This window comes from Fusarium solani (assembly GCF_023522795.1).
Source record: "Fusarium solani strain SB1 chromosome Unknown bctg00000001, whole genome shotgun sequence".
NCBI lineage: Eukaryota > Fungi > Ascomycota > Sordariomycetes > Hypocreales > Nectriaceae > Fusarium > Fusarium solani.
Window position 1 is genome coordinate 1,684,476 of NW_027072156.1, and position 22,411 is coordinate 1,706,886.

At 54.5% G+C, this 22,411-nt stretch overlaps 10 protein-coding genes across 10 annotated transcripts; 5 read left to right on the forward strand and 5 right to left on the reverse strand.

Annotated features, from left to right (window-relative positions):
* Nucleotides 1-244: 244 nt before the first annotated feature.
* On the forward strand, nt 245-2,745 carry MRS44_002639 (uncharacterized protein; the record flags this gene model as incomplete). Its single annotated transcript, XM_065622904.1, has 6 exons — nt 245-359; nt 419-442; nt 495-546; nt 598-612; nt 666-2,570; nt 2,628-2,745. 6 exons carry the CDS (start codon nt 245-247, stop codon nt 2,743-2,745), a joined length of 2,229 nt encoding a protein of 742 aa, XP_065478976.1.
* Nucleotides 2,746-3,066: 321 nt separating this feature from the next.
* On the reverse strand, nt 3,067-3,669 carry MRS44_002640 (uncharacterized protein; the record flags this gene model as incomplete). Its single annotated transcript, XM_046268123.2, has 1 exon — nt 3,067-3,669. One exon carries the CDS (start codon nt 3,667-3,669, stop codon nt 3,067-3,069), a length of 603 nt encoding a protein of 200 aa, XP_046136750.1.
* A 719-nt stretch (nt 3,670-4,388) lies between these two features.
* Nucleotides 4,389-5,366, reverse strand: MRS44_002641 (uncharacterized protein; the record flags this gene model as incomplete). The annotated part of the gene is made up of 3 exons (XM_065622905.1): nt 4,389-4,845; nt 4,887-4,982; nt 5,047-5,366. 3 exons carry the CDS (start codon nt 5,364-5,366, stop codon nt 4,389-4,391), a joined length of 873 nt encoding a protein of 290 aa, XP_065478977.1.
* A 1,440-nt stretch (nt 5,367-6,806) lies between these two features.
* Nucleotides 6,807-7,721, reverse strand: MRS44_002642 (uncharacterized protein; the record flags this gene model as incomplete). Its single annotated transcript, XM_046275189.2, has 1 exon — nt 6,807-7,721. One exon carries the CDS (start codon nt 7,719-7,721, stop codon nt 6,807-6,809), a length of 915 nt encoding a protein of 304 aa, XP_046136752.2.
* A 269-nt stretch (nt 7,722-7,990) lies between these two features.
* On the forward strand, nt 7,991-8,466 carry MRS44_002643 (mitochondrial 37S ribosomal protein mS33; the record flags this gene model as incomplete). The annotated part of the gene is made up of 4 exons (XM_046275190.2): nt 7,991-8,029; nt 8,079-8,284; nt 8,344-8,393; nt 8,444-8,466. The coding sequence occupies 4 exons, from the start codon at nt 7,991-7,993 to the stop codon at nt 8,464-8,466; spliced, it is 318 nt and encodes a 105-aa protein (XP_046136753.1).
* A 1,223-nt stretch (nt 8,467-9,689) lies between these two features.
* Nucleotides 9,690-12,194, forward strand: MRS44_002644 (uncharacterized protein; the record flags this gene model as incomplete). The annotated part of the gene is made up of 5 exons (XM_065622906.1): nt 9,690-9,794; nt 9,906-9,986; nt 10,039-11,445; nt 11,550-11,663; nt 11,715-12,194. 5 exons carry the CDS (start codon nt 9,690-9,692, stop codon nt 12,192-12,194), a joined length of 2,187 nt encoding a protein of 728 aa, XP_065478978.1.
* Nucleotides 12,195-13,046: 852 nt separating this feature from the next.
* MRS44_002645 (uncharacterized protein) lies at nt 13,047-13,860 on the reverse strand (the record flags this gene model as incomplete). The annotated part of the gene is made up of 3 exons (XM_046283863.2): nt 13,047-13,208; nt 13,264-13,680; nt 13,735-13,860. 3 exons carry the CDS (start codon nt 13,858-13,860, stop codon nt 13,047-13,049), a joined length of 705 nt encoding a protein of 234 aa, XP_046136755.1.
* Nucleotides 13,861-14,748: 888 nt separating this feature from the next.
* On the forward strand, nt 14,749-16,654 carry MRS44_002646 (uncharacterized protein; the record flags this gene model as incomplete). The annotated part of the gene is made up of 3 exons (XM_046275191.2): nt 14,749-15,419; nt 15,491-16,498; nt 16,546-16,654. 3 exons carry the CDS (start codon nt 14,749-14,751, stop codon nt 16,652-16,654), a joined length of 1,788 nt encoding a protein of 595 aa, XP_046136756.1.
* A 431-nt stretch (nt 16,655-17,085) lies between these two features.
* MRS44_002647 (uncharacterized protein) lies at nt 17,086-19,118 on the reverse strand (the record flags this gene model as incomplete). The annotated part of the gene is made up of 10 exons (XM_065622907.1): nt 17,086-17,250; nt 17,305-17,534; nt 17,583-17,625; nt 17,675-17,933; nt 18,002-18,151; nt 18,204-18,211; nt 18,269-18,438; nt 18,497-18,536; nt 18,589-18,879; nt 18,933-19,118. The coding sequence occupies 10 exons, from the start codon at nt 19,116-19,118 to the stop codon at nt 17,086-17,088; spliced, it is 1,542 nt and encodes a 513-aa protein (XP_065478979.1).
* A 1,227-nt stretch (nt 19,119-20,345) lies between these two features.
* MRS44_002648 (uncharacterized protein) lies at nt 20,346-21,225 on the forward strand (the record flags this gene model as incomplete). The annotated part of the gene is made up of 2 exons (XM_046268124.2): nt 20,346-20,600; nt 20,662-21,225. 2 exons carry the CDS (start codon nt 20,346-20,348, stop codon nt 21,223-21,225), a joined length of 819 nt encoding a protein of 272 aa, XP_046136758.1.
* Between the last annotated feature and the right edge of the window lie 1,186 nt (nt 21,226-22,411).

A 22,411-nucleotide genomic window follows, 5' to 3' on the forward strand; every position in this document is an offset into this window, starting at 1 on the left:
AAGAGAAAAAATTCCAAAATCGCGGCCGAAGATGGAGACAATGAGGTGATGGGTGGTGCCTTGTGGCCTCAGGCATCAGGAAATGACTGCTGACCAATGAGCATCTACGTAAATTAATCGTGGACTAGCGCCACTAAATCCATCACCCGAACAGCAGTTCCCTTCGAGAGACGTCAACGACTGAGCACATATTCGCCGCAACGGCCTGCAACGTTCATCTCCTTCACCCCGTCAAGGCGACGCGATGCTCCGACACACCATAGCTCGTTCGGCTTGGCGGACCAGCCGGCGGGCGGCCAATGTCTCGCGAGCCTTCGCGACGACGAGCCAGCGTCCAGCCGAGGTGGAGCTGACAATTGGTGAGCATCTTTGTGTCCCGAGCCATTGACCGTCCGAGGATAGCTAACAGTGCTGGTAGATGGAAAGAAGGTCTCGATTGAAGGTATGCTTGGATGTGCGGCCGGCTTTGGGGTCTTGTTCTGACGAAATTGTAGCCGGTTCGGCCCTTATCCAGGCCTGCGAGAAGGCGGGTGTGACAGTCCCGAGGTAAGTTGACACAGCAATGATGACTTGAATGGCCTGGCTGACCTTGTCTAGATACTGCTACCATGAGTACGATCCCTCCGAGCGTTCCTCCGACCGATATAGAGCTGACAATGCTTCAGGAAGCTTATGATTGCCGGCAACTGCCGAATGTGCCTGGTGGAGGTCGAGAGGGCCCCGAAGCCCGTCGCCTCTTGTGCCTGGCCCGTACAACCCGGAATGGTCGTCAAGACCAACTCTCCTCTTACCCACAAGGCCCGCGAGGGTGTCATGGAGTTCCTGCTCGCCAACCACCCCCTCGACTGCCCCATCTGTGATCAGGGTGGTGAGTGCGATCTCCAGGACCAGTCTATGCGTTACGGAGCCGACCGAGGCCGATTCCACGAGATTGGCGGCAAGCGAGCCGTCGAGGACAAGAACATTGGCCCCCTGATCAAGACGTCCATGAACCGATGCATTCACTGCACCCGATGTGTCCGTTTCGCCAACGACATCGCCGGAGCTCCGGAGCTTGGCTCCACCGGCCGTGGTAACGACCTCCAGATTGGCACCTACCTCGAGAAGAACCTGGACTCTGAGATGTCTGGCAACGTTATCGACCTCTGCCCCGTTGGTGCCCTCACCTCCAAGCCCTACGCCTTCCGAGCTCGTCCCTGGGAGCTGAAGCACACCGAGTCAATCGACGTTCTCGACGGCCTTGGCTCCAACATCCGAGTTGACTCCCGTGGTCTCGAGGTTATGCGTATCCTCCCCCGATTGAACGACGACGTGAACGAGGAATGGATCAACGACAAGACTCGATTCGCCTGTGACGGTCTCAAGACCCAGCGTCTGACCATGCCTCTGGTCCGCCGCGAGGGCCGCTTCGAGCCCGCCGACTGGGAGGAGGCTCTGTCCGAGGTTGCCCGAGCCTGGCAGATCAAGAACCCCCAGGGTAACGAGTTCAAGGTTATTGCTGGTGCTCTTACTGAGGTTGAGTCTCTTGTTGTTGCCAAGGACATGGCCAACAAGCTCGGCTCCGAGAACCTCGCCCTGGATACCCCCACTGGCAGCCAGCCTATCGCTCACGGTGTCGACGTCCGATCCAACTTCCTCTTTAACTCCCAGATCTGGGGTATTGAGGAGGCTGATGCCATCCTGATTGTTGGAAGCAACCCCCGACATGAGGCTGCCGTCCTCAACGCCCGTATCCGAAAGCAGTGGCTCCGATCCGACCTTGAGATTGGTGTTGTTGGCGAGACCTGGGACTCTACCTTTGAGTTTGAGCACTTGGGCAACGACCACGCTGCTCTCAAGCAGGCTCTTGCCGGACCCTTCGGTGCCAAGCTCAAGGCTGCCAAGCGACCCATGATCATCGTGGGCTCTGGTGTTACTGACCACGCTGATGCCAAGGCTTACTACGAGACCGTTGGCGCCTTTGTTGAGAAGCACGCTGACAACTTCCGAACTGAGGAGTGGCAGGGTTACAACGTTCTCCAGCGTGAGGCTTCGCGTGCCGGTGCTTTCGAGGTTGGCTTCACCACCCCCTCCGCCGAGGTTGCCGAGACCAAGCCCAAGTTTGTCTGGCTCCTGGGTGCCGATGAGGTCAACGAGGCCGACATCCCCAAGGACGCTTTCGTTGTCTACCAGGGCCACCACGGTGACAAGGGCGCTCAAATCGCCGATATCATCCTCCCCGGTGCTGCCTACACTGAGAAGGCCGGTACCTACATCAACACCGAGGGCCGAGTCCAGATGACCCGAGCTGCCACCTCCCTGCCTGGTGCTGCCCGAACTGACTGGAAGATCCTCCGAGCTGTCAGCGAGTTCCTGGGTGCTCCCCTCCCTTACGATGACGTTGCCATGGTTCGGGACCGCATGGTTGAAATCAGCCCTGCCCTGGCCGCCTACGATGTCGTTGAGCCCGTCGCCCTCCCTGCCCTGAGCAAGGTTCAGCTTGTGGACCAGAACAAGGGTGCCGCTGCTAGCGGTGCTCCTCTCAAGAAGGTTATCGACAACTTCTATTTCACAGATGTTATCTCGCGAAGGTATGATACATGTCTCTGCACAACTAGCAAAGTTCCCCTGCTGACTCTTTTACCTAGCTCGCCAACAATGGCACGCTGCTCGGCAGCCAAGGCTACGGGTGACCCCCGGACAAACTTTATGGCCCCCGGAATGGAGGAGGATAGGCCCATGGGCCAGGTCGAGTATGGGGCATAAGGCGGCGGAAGCCGTAAAAGAATAGAAAGATTTTGCTGTTTTTGCGTCTCGGAAGTTAGTAACTAGTGTTTGTACATATAGGACGTCGGGCTGGAGGGCAGAGAGAGGTAAATGAGTTGAGTACCTGTTTCCCTCGCCGCGACGTAGAAGGTTCAAGACACATTTTCTATGTTACTTCTTTCTCTTCCGGTTGGGATTTGGCAGAAACATGTCCTGGTACTTTTTCTTCGTAGGCGTGATGTTGGGCGACGTCTTCACCTTGGCGCTCCCAGCCTTTGTAGGCGTAGTATCGTTTGGAATGCCTGACCCATGAGTCAATTCCTACTCGGCCGCACGCGTCTGGCTTTCCCTTGTTTGCTCAGCCCTGATCTCAGCCTCGAGCTCTTCACGTCGCTTGGCAAGGTCGATCTCGCGCGTCTCTGCTAGATCCGCCGCGAAGCCCGCAAAGTCGAGGAGCTGGATGGCCTGGCGCTCGCGCACCGGCCGGTTCTGGTTCATGAAGTTGGGCTTGGGGATGGTCTTAATCTCGACGTCGGCACCGGGGAGTGGCTCAGCCTCCATGTTGGCGATCATACCGTGGAGGATCCCAGGGCGAGGAGCGTCTGGAGGCGCCTGACCCGTCCTTTGCCCCAGGGCCTCGAGACGACGGCCCTCCTGCTTGATGCGCTCGCGCTCGCGAACGCAGAGGTCGAGAAAGTTGTCGCGGTTAGCCACGGCGTGAGCATCCATGGCCTGGAGCTTCCTCTGAAGGCCATCGAGCTTCGTGGCGTCGGCGGGGTCGACAAAGGTCTCGGATTCGGGGATGGGGGCGAAGAGCCCCGCGGTGAAGTTGCCCAGGTTCGGGATGATGGGGTGGCCCTTTGGATCCGGGACGTCGTCGAGCTCGGAGGCGCCAGGATCGGGGCGCTGAGGCTGAGCAGCCATTGTTTGCTTCGCTTTTTTTGGTGGGATCGGCCGGGCGGAAATTGGGAGAGGGTGTAGACCCCGCGTTATGGTCGAGGTTGCTCGGCGCGACCAAGCGCTGTGTAGCGTTGCAGTTTGTGCATGTGATGGTGTAGGACTGGTGATGTGGGAGTTGAGTGAGGTACCTGCATAAGGCTTCAAGGTGATGAGGCTAAGCAAACTCAGGACTTTAGGTAAGGATATATACTGCAATAAACCAATGGATTAGTGCCTGCGGGCACAGAAGTGGGCATGATACCGAAGTAAAGTTCCGCCCCTAGCACTACAAATGGTTTAACAGCCAAGCAGCCCTCTTGGCTTGAATTTTTGCGTTTTGAATGTTCAGCTTTTCGACAGATCAAGATTTTTGTTCGAATCCGCCGTTCTTTTTCTCTTTTGCATTGCGTATGTTCTCTCTATCGCCTTGCAGGCCCTGCCTCGCCTCTATTCCAAGAGAGATGCTCGAATCTCTGTCTTGACCCGGAGCCAGCCTTCTTCTATATTAACCCCATTCGAGCATCAACGGCGCCACTATCACCGACGACATTGACAATTAGATAGGTACTTGACAGGAAGCAGGTAGACATGTTCAATCATGCTGGTTCCAAGCTTCTCTTGCCAATTAGGGGGTAGAAACCTCGATATCCAATATCTGAGGAGGCATCAAGCACCTATCCTCTGTATCGACCCGAGCCCGCTCTTCAGGGACCAGAGCCTGGGAGGCTCGCAGGCTGGCCACGACTTGGTAGGACTTTCCGGACGTATTCCCTCGCAAGTCTCAGAGCTGCCCTCACCAGATCCTCTAACCGTCGGTCCTTGCGCTTCCTCATCCATAGTAACACGATGGCCAAGATGACGAAATCTGCAAACAGATGCTTCACCACCAGCCAGGCGAACCACTTGGCCCACGCCGGGAAGCTGCGCTCCTTCTTCGCCCGCCACTCCCGGCCTGTCGTTATCTGCTCCCGTAGCGCGGCCACTTCGGCTGACATTGTCGTCAAGGCTCGTTCCACCCTTCGCTGCCACCGACCTCCACGTTGACTGCCTTCTTGTCCTTCTTCCATCTCGTCCTCGAGGTCCAGCTGCCGCTGTGATCGCAATTCCGCCTCGTCGTATTCGCTCATCGGGCTGATGACCTTCATGGGGCCTTCGGCTTCGCTCGGGGGTCGGCATAGTGCTGTTGTGATGCGCCGCCTGACCGGTTCGCTCTCGGTGATGACATGGACGAGCTGGGGCTGTTGTGTTTGATCTGATTCCAGACGAATTCGAGCTCGGCGACGAGTTCCTTGGCGTCTCTGGAAGGGTGTCAGTGAATTCGGCTCTTCTGCAGGTCGTGCCGAAGGCGAAGGGGGCTCTTACGGCGTCGTCGCATAGCGATGCATCGTATCTATCAGGGCCTCGACATATCTCCTCTTAGACTCTGTCCGGCTCAGGCCCTTTTGTAGATTCCACGCATCCCACTTGTCCTTCTCGCGCTGCAGGTCATCAGGAGCCATCCCTGAGGCAGCATTCGGACGCTCCATGACGCCGTCCACGTCGCCCTCCATCGCTTGCTTGTAGAGTCCATAGAGCCGGAGCCGATCGTTCGGTGGCGGCCGTGACGCGCCCGTCTTGGGTATCTTCTTTACTGTGTTGAGGGCGTGCACAAACACGCGATCTGTAGCCATCACGTCAGCCATCGCGAATCATCAACCTCCGCGCCATCAGTGCCCCGGATTTCGGAGAGGCAAAAAAGCAACCCCAGGAATTAGCACGAGAATGACGTACCCACTGAATCCGCCATCTCCTTTATAGAAGGCGGCTTGCAGCTCGCCAACTGCGACCTCGTGAAGGCGTGGCAGGTGTCGAGGGCCGAGGTCTGGATATCCTTTATCGGGGTCTGAGCCGTCCGGACCGCGGCTTGCTGGCCGAGATAAACCAATGGAACCCCACTGACGCCGAATAGAGTCGCGGGTGGCCAGGGGAAGTAGTGGCGTGGGTTCAGGAACGGGGAGGTATTAACAGCTTTCAAAAAAGATAAATACAGAAATAAAAAAGAGAAACAAGCAATGAGGCGAAAAAGTAACCCGATACGCCGGATCCTATGACTCCATTGGGAAAAAAAGAGAAGAAGAGGGCCCTTTTTTGGAGGAGGAGAAGGGGTAAAGGGGGACCGGGCTAATGCTTGACGGGTGATCAGAAGCGAGCGATGATGATGCTGGATCTGAACTGCGGAGGCCGTTTATCGGCAAATGGACTGGACTTTGACCTCGGCGCGGGCACCTCAGGCTCACGACTCGCGACGGAGCCTGTGGACGGGACTCGGGGATGCGGTTACAAGGGCCGTCCCCACTGAAGCGCGCGAGCTTCTAGGGGGGTTCCAAGAGGATGGTGGACGTCAATCAATCAACGGGCAGCCCCAGACGGATGGGATCTGGGGCAATTGGACTTGACTGGATCCATCCATCCATCATGGCCGCCTGTGAGATGGAGGTCGGGTCGGGGTTGTTCACCCATGGCCGTGTTTTGCAGTTTGGGCCGAGACACGTGAAAGGTAGGTAGGGCGAGGTAGCATTGACGGATATGCTCGACTTGTGCTAGCTGTATTACCTTTTTGCATTAATTATGGCTTATTTGATATTAAACCCAATGCTGCTTGGATGAGTTCATTCCATCTTGTCATGCGGAGGTGATGGTTTGCATCCACTCTACTTCCTGTAGTAGATCCGATCTCGGGAGCCAACTCGCACTCTCAATCAAGACATAGAACCCACTGCACATAAGTTGGATAATGTTGTTGTTTCCATCGGGAGTTATGGACTTAACGATGGACGTCTTCGACCTACCAAGCATGTGCAGACAGTACGGAACGTTGCATTGTCACCTACAAGATATATCAGCTGCATAGTTATGAAACCTTCCATGAAAATTCCCAAATAATCCGTAGAATACTGTGGTTTGTAGAGTATTGGCTAATATTACGATCAAGTTTGTTTGTTCGTCATGACGGAGTTTGCTTATTAGTCTAACATTCAATATAGGTAACCTCCATGTCATGCCGCCAGATCACTCCAGTACCCTTTTACTTGACTACCCTCTTGCACTCAAAAACGCCTTCTTCTTATCCCCAAGCAGCTTCATCAGTTTCCGGTTCTCCAATGCCGCGCTCGCCGCCTTCGCACCCGCCTCAGTCTTCTTGAGCGCAGTTCCAACGCCCAAGAGCTTGTTTGTCTCCCCCAGCCGTCCAAATAGACACCCATCGCGTATAGAGGAAGCCCGAGGTTCTTATCCTTCTTGTTACATGGCATGTCCTCGTACCGGATTTTGATACCCTTGACGACGAGAATCTGGGCGAGGCGCTCCTTTGGTGTGGGTTCCTTCTTGGGTGGTCTTGTGTCGCCTTCGGCGGGTTGATCGACTTGAGTCTTGGATGCAGAGGTGTCGGCCCTCTCTACCTGCTTGATTTGGTCTTTGATAGTACGGCCCCAGAGTGCCTTGAGCCAGGCCGCAGCGTTTGCCCGTCCATTCACGGGGTCTGCTCGTATAATTGCTCCGACATATGCTTCGAAAACGTCTCCTTGAATCTTGATGACATCCCTATCTCTCGGCTTCGTGCGCATCAACTGCTCCATGGTCCCCATATCAGTCGGGAGATGAGTTCTCTTGTGAAATCCATACTGTCGGTAGTATTCTGCCAAGGTGATGTTGCGTACAAGTTGCTCGCGAATTTGAGATAACCGTCCAACTGGGAGGTGATTCTCAAAGGTTTGCATGACAAGGTCTGTAGAAATCGTCTCGAGGGCAGCGTCACCAAACCACTCGAGGATTTCATAGTTTGGTCCATGTCCAATACCGGGGTGTCTGAAAACTGCAGTCTCGAGCTCTGGCTTTGCTATGGGAGGTAGAGGGGGGAGCTCTCTCGGAATGTCTGAGGAAGTCCAGGGTGTGATGCCAGCGATGATTGAACCGATTGTGTTGTCTGTGTTGGGTGTAAGATGCGGGCGCTTTCGAAGCCCTTCATCTTCGAGGGTTTCTGAGTTCCGTCGTTTGCTCATTTAGTCGTGAACAACAGTGCAAAGTAAGTGAATTAGAAGTATGCACAGGTTCGAGAGGGCCTGAAAATTGTACGACGTTGTGTTTTCATGAAGGTTGAATAAACTGAATCCTTGAGGTGAAGGCACGACCCTTGGATGCCACGAAGCCCCACCAGAGGTTTCTTCAGCCAATCAGTACCCCTCGTTCCACTTCGGCTCAGATGCTTCTCAACGTCAATTCGACTTCGAAAAAAGTTGACTGGAACACATTTCATGTCATCCACGCCAAGATGAGTGTCCCACGAGCGCGGATATTGGATTTGATGAAGGTAAGAAGCCCGATACTGGCTCTGTGACACTCTTGCTGACTTTCCCCAGGCGCAATGCCAGCTCTTCGCGACCACCTTCAACCCCGAGGGCGTTCGCATGGGCAACAAGGTCCTCCGACAGCGACTCAAGGGCCCGGCCGTGGCCGCCTACTACCCTCGAAAGACAGCTACGATCAAGGACCTCAAGCGCGAGTTCGGCCCGACCCTGGCGACCTGGGATGAGGCGGAGGAGGATCGATTCGAGTACATTGACGAGTAAGCGCGGACACGAACATATTTGCCGAGGACGAGGCATGCTGACGGTTGGATTCTAGACTCAAGCTCCGTGGAAAGAGTGCGCCCAAGAAGAAGAAGGGACCCCCAGGTACGAATGGCAAAGCTCACGATGGAGGCCAATGACTAACGAATCTTCAGCTCCCACCGGCAAGAAGCGATAAACTGAACGAAACCCACAATGACGCCTCCGATGTCGATGATGGTGGCCCAGAAGGATCTTCCCGCATGCCGCAAGAGTGGATTGCTTGGATATATGCACGATTCCTTGCGCGCAGTAGAGGGGAGGACGGGGCCGGGAAAATATTGACGTTTCCCTTGTGGTTTTTCATCAAAGTATGTAAAACTATTTGTACCATTACCCAGAATACATCTGCATATGACCTGAATGCCAAAACCTTGCGAGAACGTTGATATTTGCGCGGGCAAGTTCGTGACGAAAAGATTGTCATGCTCCTGGATGAGCCATCTGCCAGGAATTCCCGGGGCCAAGTTGACCCTCCCCTGATCTGAGGACTGGATTTCATCTGCCATTGTAATACTTGAAAGCATCAATGCCTAGGGGCACTTCTCAAGGGTCTGATCTTGGTCATGATGCCCTGAATTCGTCCATGTAAGCTGCACCAAGCGCCTCTCAACATGGACCCCTTCCGCCCCAAGGCTCCTACCAAGTGTCTTGTCACTTGTGCGCTTTCGATCCACGATAGATATATATCTAACCTCTGGCAGCAGGAACTCCAGCTCAAAGTTGGTTAAGTTCCGTCCGCAATCAATGTTTCGCTTGACGTCGCCTCGCATTACGAGCTGCCCGCCTCCCTATCTAGGCAACCAGAAGTCGGCATTTGAGTTCTACGCATTTAAAGTGCCGACACCTTATTCATTTGGAACATCAGTGAAAGTATCATCTACAAATTCAGTCGGGCCGCTATGGTGTTCTGACCCATTTTACCCTGATGCTGAAGATGCCCGCCGAGGTGCAGTGCAAGCCCCCTGAGGACCGTCCGTGACTGCCAGCTGCAACTGACATCTTACACTGGCAAGAGCGACCACGTTCGCGGCAATGGCTGTCGGCTGCTGCCACTTGCCGCACCTACGCTCCTTCCCTTCGTCTTTCCTCCGCCTTGGCCCTGCTCAAATACTTGGTCAGTGAATAACCGTCCTCTTCTCCACCATCTTCTCCTCTCTTCGACTCTCCCCATTCACTTTTCTCTTCTCTTCACTCCCACAACCCTTCTTGGCCACGGCGTTCTGCACATTCACTCTCGTTCTTCTTTCTCCGTCACTCCTTTCTTCGTCTTCACAATCTCGGCCGCTATCATTTTACTGCACTTCGATTTCTGCCTCTCCTGCATCGGCTCTCGACGCCTCAACCGAGTCCTGCAGCCTCATGTCATCCCCAAAACCTTCCTTGTCCCCACCACAGGTGGCCTCTCGCATGCCTCCTGGTGTCGTGCATGTGGGTGGCTCAGTGCCTCCCTCTGTTTCTGCCAGCGTACGTCTTATCTCGATCTCCTCCGCATGCAGATCTTCTCGCCAGCATCGTCCGCTCGATTGCTTTGCTGCACTACGCATTTTGATAATGGTGCTAATTAATCTTCTACAGGATCTCAGTCTGGGTATCTCGATGAAGAAGAATGTCACGGCTCTTTCTACTTCGAAGCTTGCCAACCAAGGTGTCCCAAAGGTGATTTCAGCTACTTGTCATGATAGCCGCCGATTGCTGACCATGATAGAAGATGAAGATAAGCCACGATACCTCGCCCGTCGAGGAGTCTTACCCAATGGACAAGCTTCTCGCTAAGCTCTCGGAGCAGCAAGCTGTCTTGAGCCAGCAGAATGAAGCCCTCAAAGCCAGCGAGGATGGCGGTGCGTATCAGAGAGGCCTGGATCATGCCTCCTCCAGCAACTCTCTCCCCATCACTCCCGCTACCGACGCTTTCCCAAGCACCGCTCCTACCACTCGCCCCGCAAGCGCCACTCTTGAAGATGCCCGTGACGACAGCGAGGAGATCATGCGTCTGAAGCTGCAGCTTGCGCAGGCCAAGGGTGAAATCTCCAAGCTTGACCAGGAGCTGGCCGAGACCCGTTCGCTGAAGCAAGAACCCGATATCTCGGCTTTCGGTTTTCGAGGCCCCCCTGCCTACGCTCCCCGTGAGGGTGCCTGGGGCACCCCAGAGGACGCGCATTCTGATACTAGTGATGCCATGTCCACCACTACCTTCAGCCGCACTCGAGGAATCTGGGGCCATCCAAAGGGCTCTTTTGCCAACAACACTCTCCAGGCTCCAGTTTCCGAGCCTTCCCCGGGAAACTGGTTTGGAGGTCGTGGTTTCAACGCCCCTTACCCGGATCCGACTAGCAACCCTTACCCCAGCGTGGAGGTTCATCGAGGAGACCGCCTGACCCCGGACTCCGAGATGCTGCGTTCCAACAACGGTCGTCGCAATAACCGTTTTGAAGGCCGATTCAACTCGCCTCAGCCATTTGGACCTGGCTACGGAGGGGGTTACAGCAGCCCCGCCACCCATACTGATTACACGGGTAGCCCAGTGCCCGGAGCGCCCATGAATGTCTCACAGGGACTTGGCCCCATGGGGATGTTTCCACCTTACCCAGGCCAACCGGTTTGTACCCCCTTGTCCCCACATGCATCAGAGTTCACGTCTAAGGCTGGCTGGAAGAATGAGGTCGGTCAATCCTCCAAACCCACGCCATGGGCACTAACCTGGGTACAGGTTGTGTCTCCCGAGGACCAGACATACCTCCCGCCTACAGAGCCACTCAACTACCGTCGTCTGCTGGACCGAAACGTTAACTGCAACTGGAAGTATATCGTCGACAAGATCGTTTGCAACAATGATCAGCAGGCTTCCATCTTCTTGCAACAGAAGCTCAAGGTCGGTACCCCTGAGCAGAAGTTCGAGATTGTCGAGGCTATCGTGGCTCAGGCCTATCCTCTCATGGTCAACCGCTTTGGCAACTTTCTTGTGCAGCGTTGCTTTGAGCACGGAACGCCTGAACAAGTCGTCAACATTGCCGAGTCCATTCGAGGCAACACCCTGAACCTCTCCATGGATCCTTTCGGGTGCCATGTTGTTCAAAAGGCTTTCGATTCTGTTCCTGAAAACTTCAAGGCTATCATGGTTCATGAGCTTTTGCGCCGGATCCCGGAGACGGTCATCCATCGATACGCTTGTCATGTCTGGCAGAAGCTTTTTGAGCTTCGGTGGACTGAATCCCCCCTCAGATCATGAAGTATGTCAATGAGTCTCTTATGGGCATGTGGCATGAGGTAGCTCTGGGTGAAACCGGCAGCCTCGTCGTCCAGAACATCTTTGAAAATTGCCTTGAAGAGGACAAGGTGCATGGCCCCTCTCCACGATTTGGATGTTTTGCTAACGTGTTCTAATAGCGCCCCTGTATCGAGGAGGTCCTCGCCAACATTGACATTGTTGCCCATGGCCAGTTCGGAAACTGGTGCATCCAGCACATCTGCGAGCACGGCGCTCCTCCCGACCGTAGCCGGGCAATCGACCATGTCATTCGCTACGCTGCCGAGTACAGCACCGATCAGTTCGCCTCGAAGGTGGTTGAGAAGTGTCTCAAGATTGGTGGTGCTGAGTTCCTGGGCCGCTACCTCGACCGAGTCTGCGAAGGACGTCGTGATCGTACCCGCATCCCCTTGATTGACATCGCGAGCGATCAGTACGGAAACTACCTCATCCAGTGGATCCTGAACAATTCCTCCCTCAGCATCGCGAAATCGTTGCTGCTCACATCCGGAAGCACATGGTCTCCCTTCGTGGATCCAAGTTTGGTTCCCGAGTCGGAATGCTCTGCACCAACCATGCGGTTACCACCCGTCCCGGTCCTGGTGCCGGCCCAGGAATGACCGGACGCATGGGACCCGGGCCACGCTACAGCGGTGGCTATCGTTGAAGGTCCTTTAATCTTTTTGACGACGTCGCTGTCGCTAGCGGCCTCTCCTGCTAAGACAGGCGAAACCCCCTCGACGCCTGTCTTTCATCCTTTGTCACCACCCATGTCACGGAGTCCCTATCTGAATTCGCCATTCGTTCCACTCGTCAATATCACGCAGAACAGCCCAGAATATGTCGACCTTTCTTAAGAAACATCTTCCCACGCAAAAAATTTACAGCTCACACGTCATGCTACGCTCAGCAGGCTACTGCTTGCTTGGGTGCATTGGACACATTATGGTTATGGATTTTGCAATATGCAGGAGATGGCAGATGTTAATCACCGCAGCCGCCCTCGAAGGGCCACAGCTTGCATCTCAACGCTCACCCTCTACATGATACGAAGCCAGTGAGCGGGAGCGCCCTTTTCAAGATGCCAGAACCATACTTCAGTCAGCCTATGAGTAGCAGGGATGGTGATCTAGGAGGACGCCCTTGGAGGACGGAACGAACTGAGTTCACATGAGAAATTGTATGTTGTTTTTCGATGCGGATGCCGGCTGGGTTCGGTGCCCCTTAAATGAGTTGTTATGGTAGTTACTAAACACCTTTAATACACTTGCTTCTCTTATCCAGACTCCTTGCTTGAAGTTTGTGATGTATGGCGTCCGAATTTGTGCGCCATGTTGACTTTTCTTGGTGCCTTCTTTGCGAAAGCAACTAAAGGTACAGAAACAAGCACGATATTGGCGTTGGGGCCGGCTATGATGGTTGATGTTACCCAGATGCCTCTCAGAAGGAATGGCATTGACTTGTGTCTTGTTTTAGGCAGTTGCAGCATTTGCAGAGGTAGGGACATCATCGTCGACTGGTGGAAATTCGGTGTCCAGAGCCTTTGGGAGATCTGGGAGGGTTGGGGGGTCGGCGGCCGCGTCTTTCTCCCATGGCTTCCTTGGGACAGCCCTGGCTCCTACAGGTTTGACAGACTAACAAAAGATCAGCGCTGTTTTATGTTATGCTGGCTTTTTTGAGTACACTTACAGGATCTCGAACAATGGTGTTGGGAATCTGGCGGATTCCAGGCACAGGCTTGCCCTCCTTCAAAAGCTTGATCATCTCGGCGAAGCCCATGGGGTAATTGGGCTGATCCTCTGAGCCTGCTTGAGCAGCTGCAACCTTACGATCGATGTACAAATCAGCTTTGGGGGCGGCTTTTTGCCAGTCCAAGGCTGGTGGCGGAGATGCATTGGTTCCATCACGGCGGTGATACTCCTCTGGGAGGACGTCTGGGGGGCTGTGGTCGGGGTTGCTAGCGAGCCAAGCCTTGTAGGCGGTAAAATCAATCATGACGCCGATGCGTTGGGAATAGTAGAAGACGCGAGCATGGATGGCCATGTCTGCAAGGGAGGCTTGAGGGTTTTGCTGGCCAGGTTCACCGAGGATGGCGTAGAGGCCGGACTGGGGAAAAGAGTAAGTAAAGGGGATTGAGCATGGGCAAGATTGATATGTTACCATAAACATCTTGTCTTTTGTCCAGGGGTAGGAGTCAAAAGCAGTGAAGATGGCATTGTCGTCTTTGAGGGCTCGGATGCTGTCGGCTCCGGCGAGGGGCCGTTGAGCAGATTGTTGTTGTTCCATGATGAGGTACTTTGGCCTTGAGTAGGTCGAATTAGATTCAAGAAAGAACAGACTGTTGAATGAATATTAGATGTTTATCCGTGGATAGAATTTTGTAAGTGACGGCAATAGAGGCTAATCAAATGGATGGATGGGTGTATCCGTATGTGAGGTGTGAACGGAGCCTAACTAACATGTGAGAATCCGGGGTCGGCAAGACGGAGCTCACAGGCCAAGGATGAACCCCGAGGTCGGCACCTACTATGAATAAAACAAAGTAGGATCACCTAGAATGCCTGAATGAGTATGGCCGGCAGAATTCGGGTCTGAGACAAAACACACGCTCACAAAGAATAACAAGCAACAACTGGGAAACCAGGCTCAAAGAATGTCGGGTGCTTGTTCCGTTGGCTCACGTGCAGCTGAGATGGCGACGCAGGCGGGACAGTATTGGATCAAGTGAGCGAGGGTGTGACCTTGAGGGCATGCGAGAGCTCGGAATATTTCGCGACGGGGAGTTGGTCAGGCAGATTTACTTTCCGTCTGCAACAACTGCAGTCTTTGCCTGGAAAAGATCAGATGAAAAGGTCGACAGCTTCGCAATGGTAAAGTCTTTCTTTCTCGACGTCGTTCAACTTTACAGTAATACCAGAAGGGAAAGGTTGAGATAAGATAGCGCAATCGGGGACCCACCACGGAGCAGCTTGGAGCAAGTGTCGCCGCCGCCTGCATCTGGGTCCATCACGGCCTCCTCTTCCAACGCCTCCCCTTCTCCCATGTCATCGCCGTCGTCGAGTCTTTGGCCGGCAACATCCTGACCTATTTTGGGTTACAGCTTTATCCGTTGATTCTTTCTTCACCCTCTTCTTCCACCTCAGGCCAAGCTTACCACAAGCTCCAGCCGCCCAGATGAATCGAGTCGCCGTTCGAGCCATTCGGACGACGTCTCTCTCTGCCGTCCGCACCCTCTCCCATACGCCGCGCCGAGGCTTCTCCATCTCGTCGCTCTCGCTCGCCCAGGCCAGGTCCACCGCCAGCGCCCACGCTCGCCGCGCCCGTCGCAACCCAGCAAATACCACGCCGTTGAGGTCCTCCATGTACTTCCGCCGTCTGCCCCTCGCTCTCGTATCCAGTCTCGTCGTTGGATACGGTGCATGGTACTCCTACAACGGCTCTAACACTGCACCAAGTTCGGCCACCGTCTCCAGGAACGTCCTCACTTCGACTCAGACAGCTGATGCGCTGCCCACCCGAACCGTTCTCGTAGTGGGCGCCGACGAGCTCCGACAGGGTACTATTGTTGGCGAGGGTCCTATTTCCAAGGCCACCCGTGACGACGGTCGTCGCATCGTCGAGATGCTCACCCCGGAGCAGGCCACCGATAAGCTGCGACGTCTTGAGCAGTCCTTCTCTGTCAACCGTGGTCACGGTGTCACCCGCTACGACGTGGTTCAGCTACCCAGCAACGATCCTATTGAGGACGACCATGCCGAGAAGATCGTGGAGGTTCCCAACAGGTCCGCGGGTGCTGAGACTGACAGCAGTGACTGGATGTTCTGGGGTGTCTTTGATGGTCACTCGTGAGTTTCAACATGACAATTGACATGGCGCAAGGCTTTGAACGCATGGCTATATACTTACACTCATCTAGAGGATGGACTACGTCGGCGACTCTGAGAGAAAGCCTGATCAACTATGTTGCGCGGGAGCTCAATGACACGTATAAGAAGGCTGCTGGAGACCTTCCCTCGGAAGATGCTGTTAGCCTGGCCATCAAGACTGGTTTCACCCGCCTGGACAACGAGATCGTTCACAAGAGCGTCGAGAAGGTTTTCAAGGCTAGTTCCAAGACCGTCGCCGCTGAATTGTTGCAACCTGCACTGTCCGGATCGTGCGCCTTGCTTTCGTTCTACGACAGCCGCAGCAACCTTCTTCGGGTTGCTTGCACTGGTGATTCCCGAGCCGTCTTGGGTCGTCGGTCAGATAATGGAAAGTGGACTGCCACAGCTCTGTCGGAGGACCAGACCGGAAGCAACCCCGAAGAGGTTGCTCGCATGCGCAAGGAGCACCCCGGAGAGGAAAACGTGATTCGCAATGGCCGTGTCCTCGGTGGCCTCGAGCCCTCGCGTGCCTTTGGTGATGCCGTCTACAAGTGGAGCAGAGATGTGGCCTGGAAGTTGCGTGAGAACTTCTTTGGACGTAGTCCGTCGCCTCTTCTGAAGACTCCTCCTTATGTCACAGCCGAGCCTATCGTCACCACCACCAAGGTCAATCCCGAAAACGGCGACTTCCTCGTTTTGGCCACCGATGGTCTCTGGGAGATGCTGACCAACGAGGAGGTTGTTGGTCTTGTAGGCAAGTGGATTGAGACCCAGGGACAGTCTTCATCCAACACCCAGTTCGACGCTGCTTGGAACAAGATCTTTGGCTCATCAAAGGCCCCGCTACCCGTTGAGGAGAGCAAGACTGCAGGTCCCGATGGAAACAAGACGCCGATACGCCTCCAGCAATGGGGTATCGACCCTGATGCCAAGGATCGGTTTGTGGTCAAGGACAAGAACGTGGCAACGCATCTTATCAGGAATGCCCTCGGTGGTACCAACGATGAGCAGGTCTGTGCTTTGCTCACATTGCCTTCTCCCTTCTCACGACGATATCGGTAAGTTGTATATGGTATACTAAGGTATCATGACTAACGGTTCCCAGTGACGACCTGACTGTTCAGGTCATCTTCTTTGGCCACGGCGAGAAGACGGGTGAGGTTACCGTGAACCTGGACGCAGCTACTGGCGAGAGTATGCGAGCGAAGTTGTAGAAAAGACGATCGCATCGCAGACCCTAGTCCTCTCTCTATTGGATGACAGCGCAAATATTGTCATGGAGTTGCAAGGCGTTTTAAGGATTCCCATGGGAGCGGATCGCATCCATTTCATTTCAGTTCTTGGCTTGTAAGAATAGAAGAGCGGCAGCGGTAAAGACCAGATATACATGGTTGATAGCGTTAGAGGGGGTTACTCGTACTCTGTCGTGGGATAGAGACCAATGCATTGGTTACACGCCATCTATTAAGAATCGAATAAACACACATCCCTCATTAACCCTCCTTTTGCATGATTCCCCTGAACGCCATGCGACTGTTGTCATGGGCTACCCCCTTGGGAAGCCAAAAATCTAATTCTACAAGGTCGCAGAGGATCCAAGTAGAAATATTAAAAATTGTACAGAGAAACTGAAACCCTGGTGGACCTAGATCTCATTCTTGGGCCAGAGAAGTCTCTTCTCCTTCAGACACCACACCATTCTCCCAAAGACGACGGCCCATACAATTACAATAGCAATGGTCATGACACATGCAAAGATGTGCAGGCCATCACTATGAAAGATGTTTCCCATGACGCTAGTGGCCGTGACCTACAAAAGGGGGTCAGTGACGTGTAACAATAACCAACGATGGGGGGAACACACGAGAGCCGTGTTTGGAAAGACAAAAGACCACCAGGATATTTGGAACGGCATGCTGCTACCAGCACGAACATATTTCCACAACGCGCCGACACAGACGAGGAAGAACCACATGGCTAGGCCCCAGAGCCAGAGGCTGACGAGGATGGAAACAACCTTGATGATTGGGGCAACTTGTGGAGTGTCCAGGAAGTTCGGCGGTATAAGTGATTCTGCTTGGTTTCCCAGTTGGGCTGGGAGAATTAGAGACTTGCTATGGTCAGAGCCAATGCTTAACTCACCAATACCGGCGGCGGTGAAACCATATGGACCAATAGACATGAACTAGCGAAAAGTTAGATAACTTCAAACAAACCAGGTTGAGGGTGCTTACAATGCCGGGTCTTTGCGTATCCCGCGGAAGCTTCTGTGTCATGAGACGGTAGATGAAGGCAGAAGAGATCATGAATGCGATCAAGCATCCAGTTCCCTGGATTGCAGCAGCACCGAGAGCCATTGCCGTGGTATTAGTCGACAAGGCATGACCGGATGCATGCGCGGCAGCTATGAGGTTTGCCGCAAAGGGCGCATTGAGGAGCAGAGGATACGCAGGAAAAACCCATGTTGGCGTCATCGTATGGACCGGGAAGACTCTGACAGCATATTTTAGTGCGCTGGTTATAGCAACGGCGAGGTTTGGGCCAGTGTTATGAGCACATACAGCGTTGACCAGAGGATGAGGTAGAGCAGTGCGCTAACAGAGACGCTGAGGGCGGCGTAGATCCAAAACATGAGCTCCATGGTGCGAAGGAGCCATATGCCGGTGTTGGGGATGCCATACTGGCAGGTGTTGATGAGTATCACTGCGATGCTGAGGGCGTCAGAGGGTACATGTGAGTCTGATGTGGGTTTAGTTGTCTTACGAGACTACCTATCACAGGAGATCAGTGTCGGTCCAAGTGAAACGAGAAAGTGTGGGTGATCTTACAGATGCCGGGATAAAGAGCGATTCAACCTGGTCGGTGAAGGAGTGGGTGAAGCTCCCGGGGCGGATATGGAACCGAATGGACAGGAGGATGAGATTGGTGACGAAGAGAATAAGGTTAAGGATGAAGAAGAAGAGACCGATGCCGCGGATCCAGGGTGTGTCCCATTTGACTAGTGAGGATCAGCAAGCTGACGTGTAAGTGATACTTGTACCGTTGGGTGGGTTTACGTGAGTGAAGGATGTTGGCAACGCCACCGGTGGACATGGTCTTGGAAGTGTGTAAGCTTTGGTCAGATTATAAGCGCTTAAGGGAGGCGTACCATGGTAAAGTAGGTCCATCTATGACACGCAATGCGATCTCGGATGCCGACCTTTGGCGTAACCGGCGACTTTTCCGCGATGGCCATGACATGATTCAAGCTGTTGGAGGTTGGAGTAGAAGCGTTATTCAACATGCGAGTGGGATTCCGGCGGTCATCCGGAGCAGCAGCGGCGATATACGACGGCCGCTGGACAAGGGGAGGCCGCGTCACGGCGACGGGACGGTCATTCGGGGCCGGGGTAGCATCGCCGGCGCCGGCGATGAAGGGCGGGTTCTCCTCCGAGGGGGACTCGTAGCCCGTGGCCAACAAGAACGAGGGGTCAGAGACTACCATTGGATGACGGGAGGGGGCCATTCCGGAGGCGGTCCGTCAATGTCGTCGGCGCGACGGGCGAGAAGCTTTGAGACGCAGTAGAGGACCACGAGGGCGCTGGGCTCCATGTGGGCAAAGGCGATGTGAAAGTAGGCCAGGTGGGCGACGAAGACGAGGTGGTGGAGGACCAGGGTACCAAAGTTGGCGAGCGGCATTTTTTCCCTCTTTTTTTCTATTTATTTTCCAGCTTTTTTTTAGGGGTCGGATCGGCGGATGTCAAGAAAATAGGGAAGACAATGCCGCGTGAGCCGCTCTGGTGGAGGGAGGGTTGGTGCCGGTGTGGCCGTGTTGTGTTGATGGGAGGGTGTTGAGTGCGACTGTGGGAAAGAGGGGATTTAGAGTTGGTTGACAGATGCTATGCTACCTTGAGTTTTTGTGCCTTGCATATTGGCCGCGAACTACTAGAACAAGCAATCTCTCAGTTGTAGAGGAAAAGGACCAGCTCGAAAGAGCATCTCATTAAACAAAGATGATGAGCTTCCCCCGTCGCTTGGCTCGCGCGCCGAGTCAGGATAGCCTAGACGCGGGTTAGGCTGGCCCAAGTCGCTTGTGCATGTGCGTGACGTTGTAGCGCCAAGGATTACGTCGTTGGCCTGCCCCAGAGTCCAGGGTAGGTTATCCGAGTTATCTCCAGGAGAGTCTGAACCGAATGCCACGGTAATGATTTGTCAATGGCCTATTTCAAATGATGATTTCTTTACTAGTTTCTTTGAGCATGTATGTTTGTAGTTGCCTTGGAATAATCCGGACATGCTCCGCTGTAGGTACACAACAGCGCGCCACTCCCAATACAGAAGAGAGTCAGCACAATTCACCACTTAGAATCAGGGACCTACCAGGGCACAAGATCCAATACCACGACATTCCCCGCCAACCCTCTTCCTGATTATCCTATCAAACTTGCCTTTTTGGGACATGTCATATTGCAAAGCCACATTGGACGAACTGGCTGGATAACGATAGTTCATGTACGTTTTCCTGCTATACTACTAGCGCTTGAGATGATGCTCCCCAACTCCTAAAGCCTCCTAACCCCTCCTTTGGCACTACCGCCATCAAAGACACAATGAGCATTCCAACCCAACTCAAGCCCGCCTCCGGCTCTCAACCCCGGGGCAGGCGGAGCTGTCAACCGGCATGAGGGCGGGGCTTCGGCGCCAGACCCATAATTACCCGGACAAGCTGCACGTGATCGATAGATGCCACCTTTCGCACCCACCTAGCTTCACACGTAGCTGCATTTACTTGCCCGCGAAAGCTAGCTTGCTACTTGTCCTGGAGAACGACATTGCGCTTCCTCCAGGACCTCCCCGACAACCCAGCCTCTTGCGACAGCATGAACCCTTAACCATTCGAAACATCAGTAGCCCCGCGCGCCAGCAATGTCCTTCACCAACGCTCCCGTGACCCGGCTTGGGGTGCTCTGCCTCATCGCTGGCTCCATCCTCGCAAGCGTCCTCGACGTCAAGCACTACTTCTACATCATCATCGACACACACATATGGCGCTACCGCCAGCTCTGGAGGCTGCTGGCCTATCAGCTGTGCTACACCAACTCGACCGAGGTCCTATTCGCCGCCATGTCTCTGTATAATTTGCGTATCGTCGAGCGCATGTGGGGTTCTCGCAAGTTTGCAGTCAGTTTCGCCTCCTCGTATTCTTTCCCGCCGAAATGACAGCTAACATTCTTGGGACCAGTCCTTCTTGATAGTCACGTTCCTCCTCACCGCATTGCTCCCGCCCCTCGTCTCAATCGTCTTGCGACCTCTTACCGCGGGGTGGTTCAACTACATGCCGGCTGGCCCGACACCCATCATCTTTGCCATCCTGGCCCAATATCATGCTATGGTCCCGCACATGTACAAATACCGTGTTGCTACGTCCGAGGCGCCACCCACTGACGAGCCCTTCGTCGGCCTTACATTCTCGGACAAGTCATACAAGTATGCTATTACCTTGCACCTCGCGCTATTGCAATGGCCGGGATCACTCTTGGGGGCTGTCATTGGCTGGGTCCTGGGGTACTCGTGGCGGGAGGGACTCCTTCCGGCTGCCCTCGTGCGCTGGCGGGTGCCGGGCTGGGTGGTGGGGCTGAGCACGCAGAGGCGGAGTGCCGAGTTTGAAGGTCTGCGACGTCGGCTCGAGGGCGAAACGACGACATCGGCCGTCGCAACTGGTGCCCAAGGTGCGGCAGAGGGTCAGGCGGAGCGGCGGAGGACGATGGGGCAGCAGATTATGGATCAGGTCCGAGAGGTGCTGTAGGATCCCAGCGTTGGCATTGATACCATGACGAGAGGCAACATGATTTGGCATGGCAACCATCTAAAGCTCCGTATAATGCTCCGTGAAATCGCGGGACGTGCGGTGCGGTGCGGTGCGGGCATGCATGTCCAAGCGCGTGCCTGTTGTGCAATGTCTCAGCCCAACGTGCGTATGACATCTCGAGTGTCTAGGAGCCGTCACTGGAGCTCGCAGATGGTGTTCAGCCGTCCACAGATCTGGATCTAGGCCCGACGGACTGCCGTTCCCTGCAATCGAGCCGTAGGAAGAGGCTGTCATGGGGGAATAGCCATGGCGTCGTCAGCCACCGCCAAATCACCTGTCAGCATACGTTGCATAGCAAAGATTGGCGACACACACAGCCATGATGGCGCTGGTTGTCGATCGGGGAGCGGTGACGTCTAAAAATAAAAATATCCGCGAGCAGGATGTGAGGGCACTCGCGCAGGATGAAACTAGATAACAGCTCAGCCACGAGATGGGATTCACGCATGGAAAACTCGTGGCCCGTACGTCTGTGTTGGATGCCATCATGGTCCATTAAACGCTGCGAGACGTGCACCTCGTCATTATACCTATTTCCGAATACAGTATAGTACGTAAATGAGGACCCGCATGCCTGTGTCCAATGCGGCAATGCCCCATGCCCAAGAACGCGGGTGCGCCCCCCGGCACCTTCCCAGCCGCCCTGCTGGAGTAAAAGTACGTACCCAGCTGCGGCTCGTCAGAAGCTCCAAGCGCTGCAATTCAGCTTCCAGGTCCCTTCTGGAGGGTCCCGGGTCCACTAGCCAAAAGGACGGCGATGGGCCTCCTTTTTCCTGGGCTGGACTCAAGTGGACAGCCCCCGACCTCTCCTTTTCTCTCCCCCAGTATCTGCATTGTTCCTGCGTCTTTTCTGCGAACGCTGGCGCGAGATCTATCGAGTGTCTCTGAAAGTATCATTCTCGAGTTTCTGCGGTTGTCCAGACCAAGAGGCGTCCCAGCGCAAACGCCCCTTTGTTACATCCATCCGACCTCATCACCCCCCCGTCCAGTCCAAGCGAGCCCGGCGGCCGGTCAACCACTGACCAGACCGAACTCTTTTATTTCGACCAGCCACTCAATCCCCATGGCCGCTGTTACCATCGCCTAGCTCTATAAACCACCTTGTTTCCTCCCTCATGTTTTG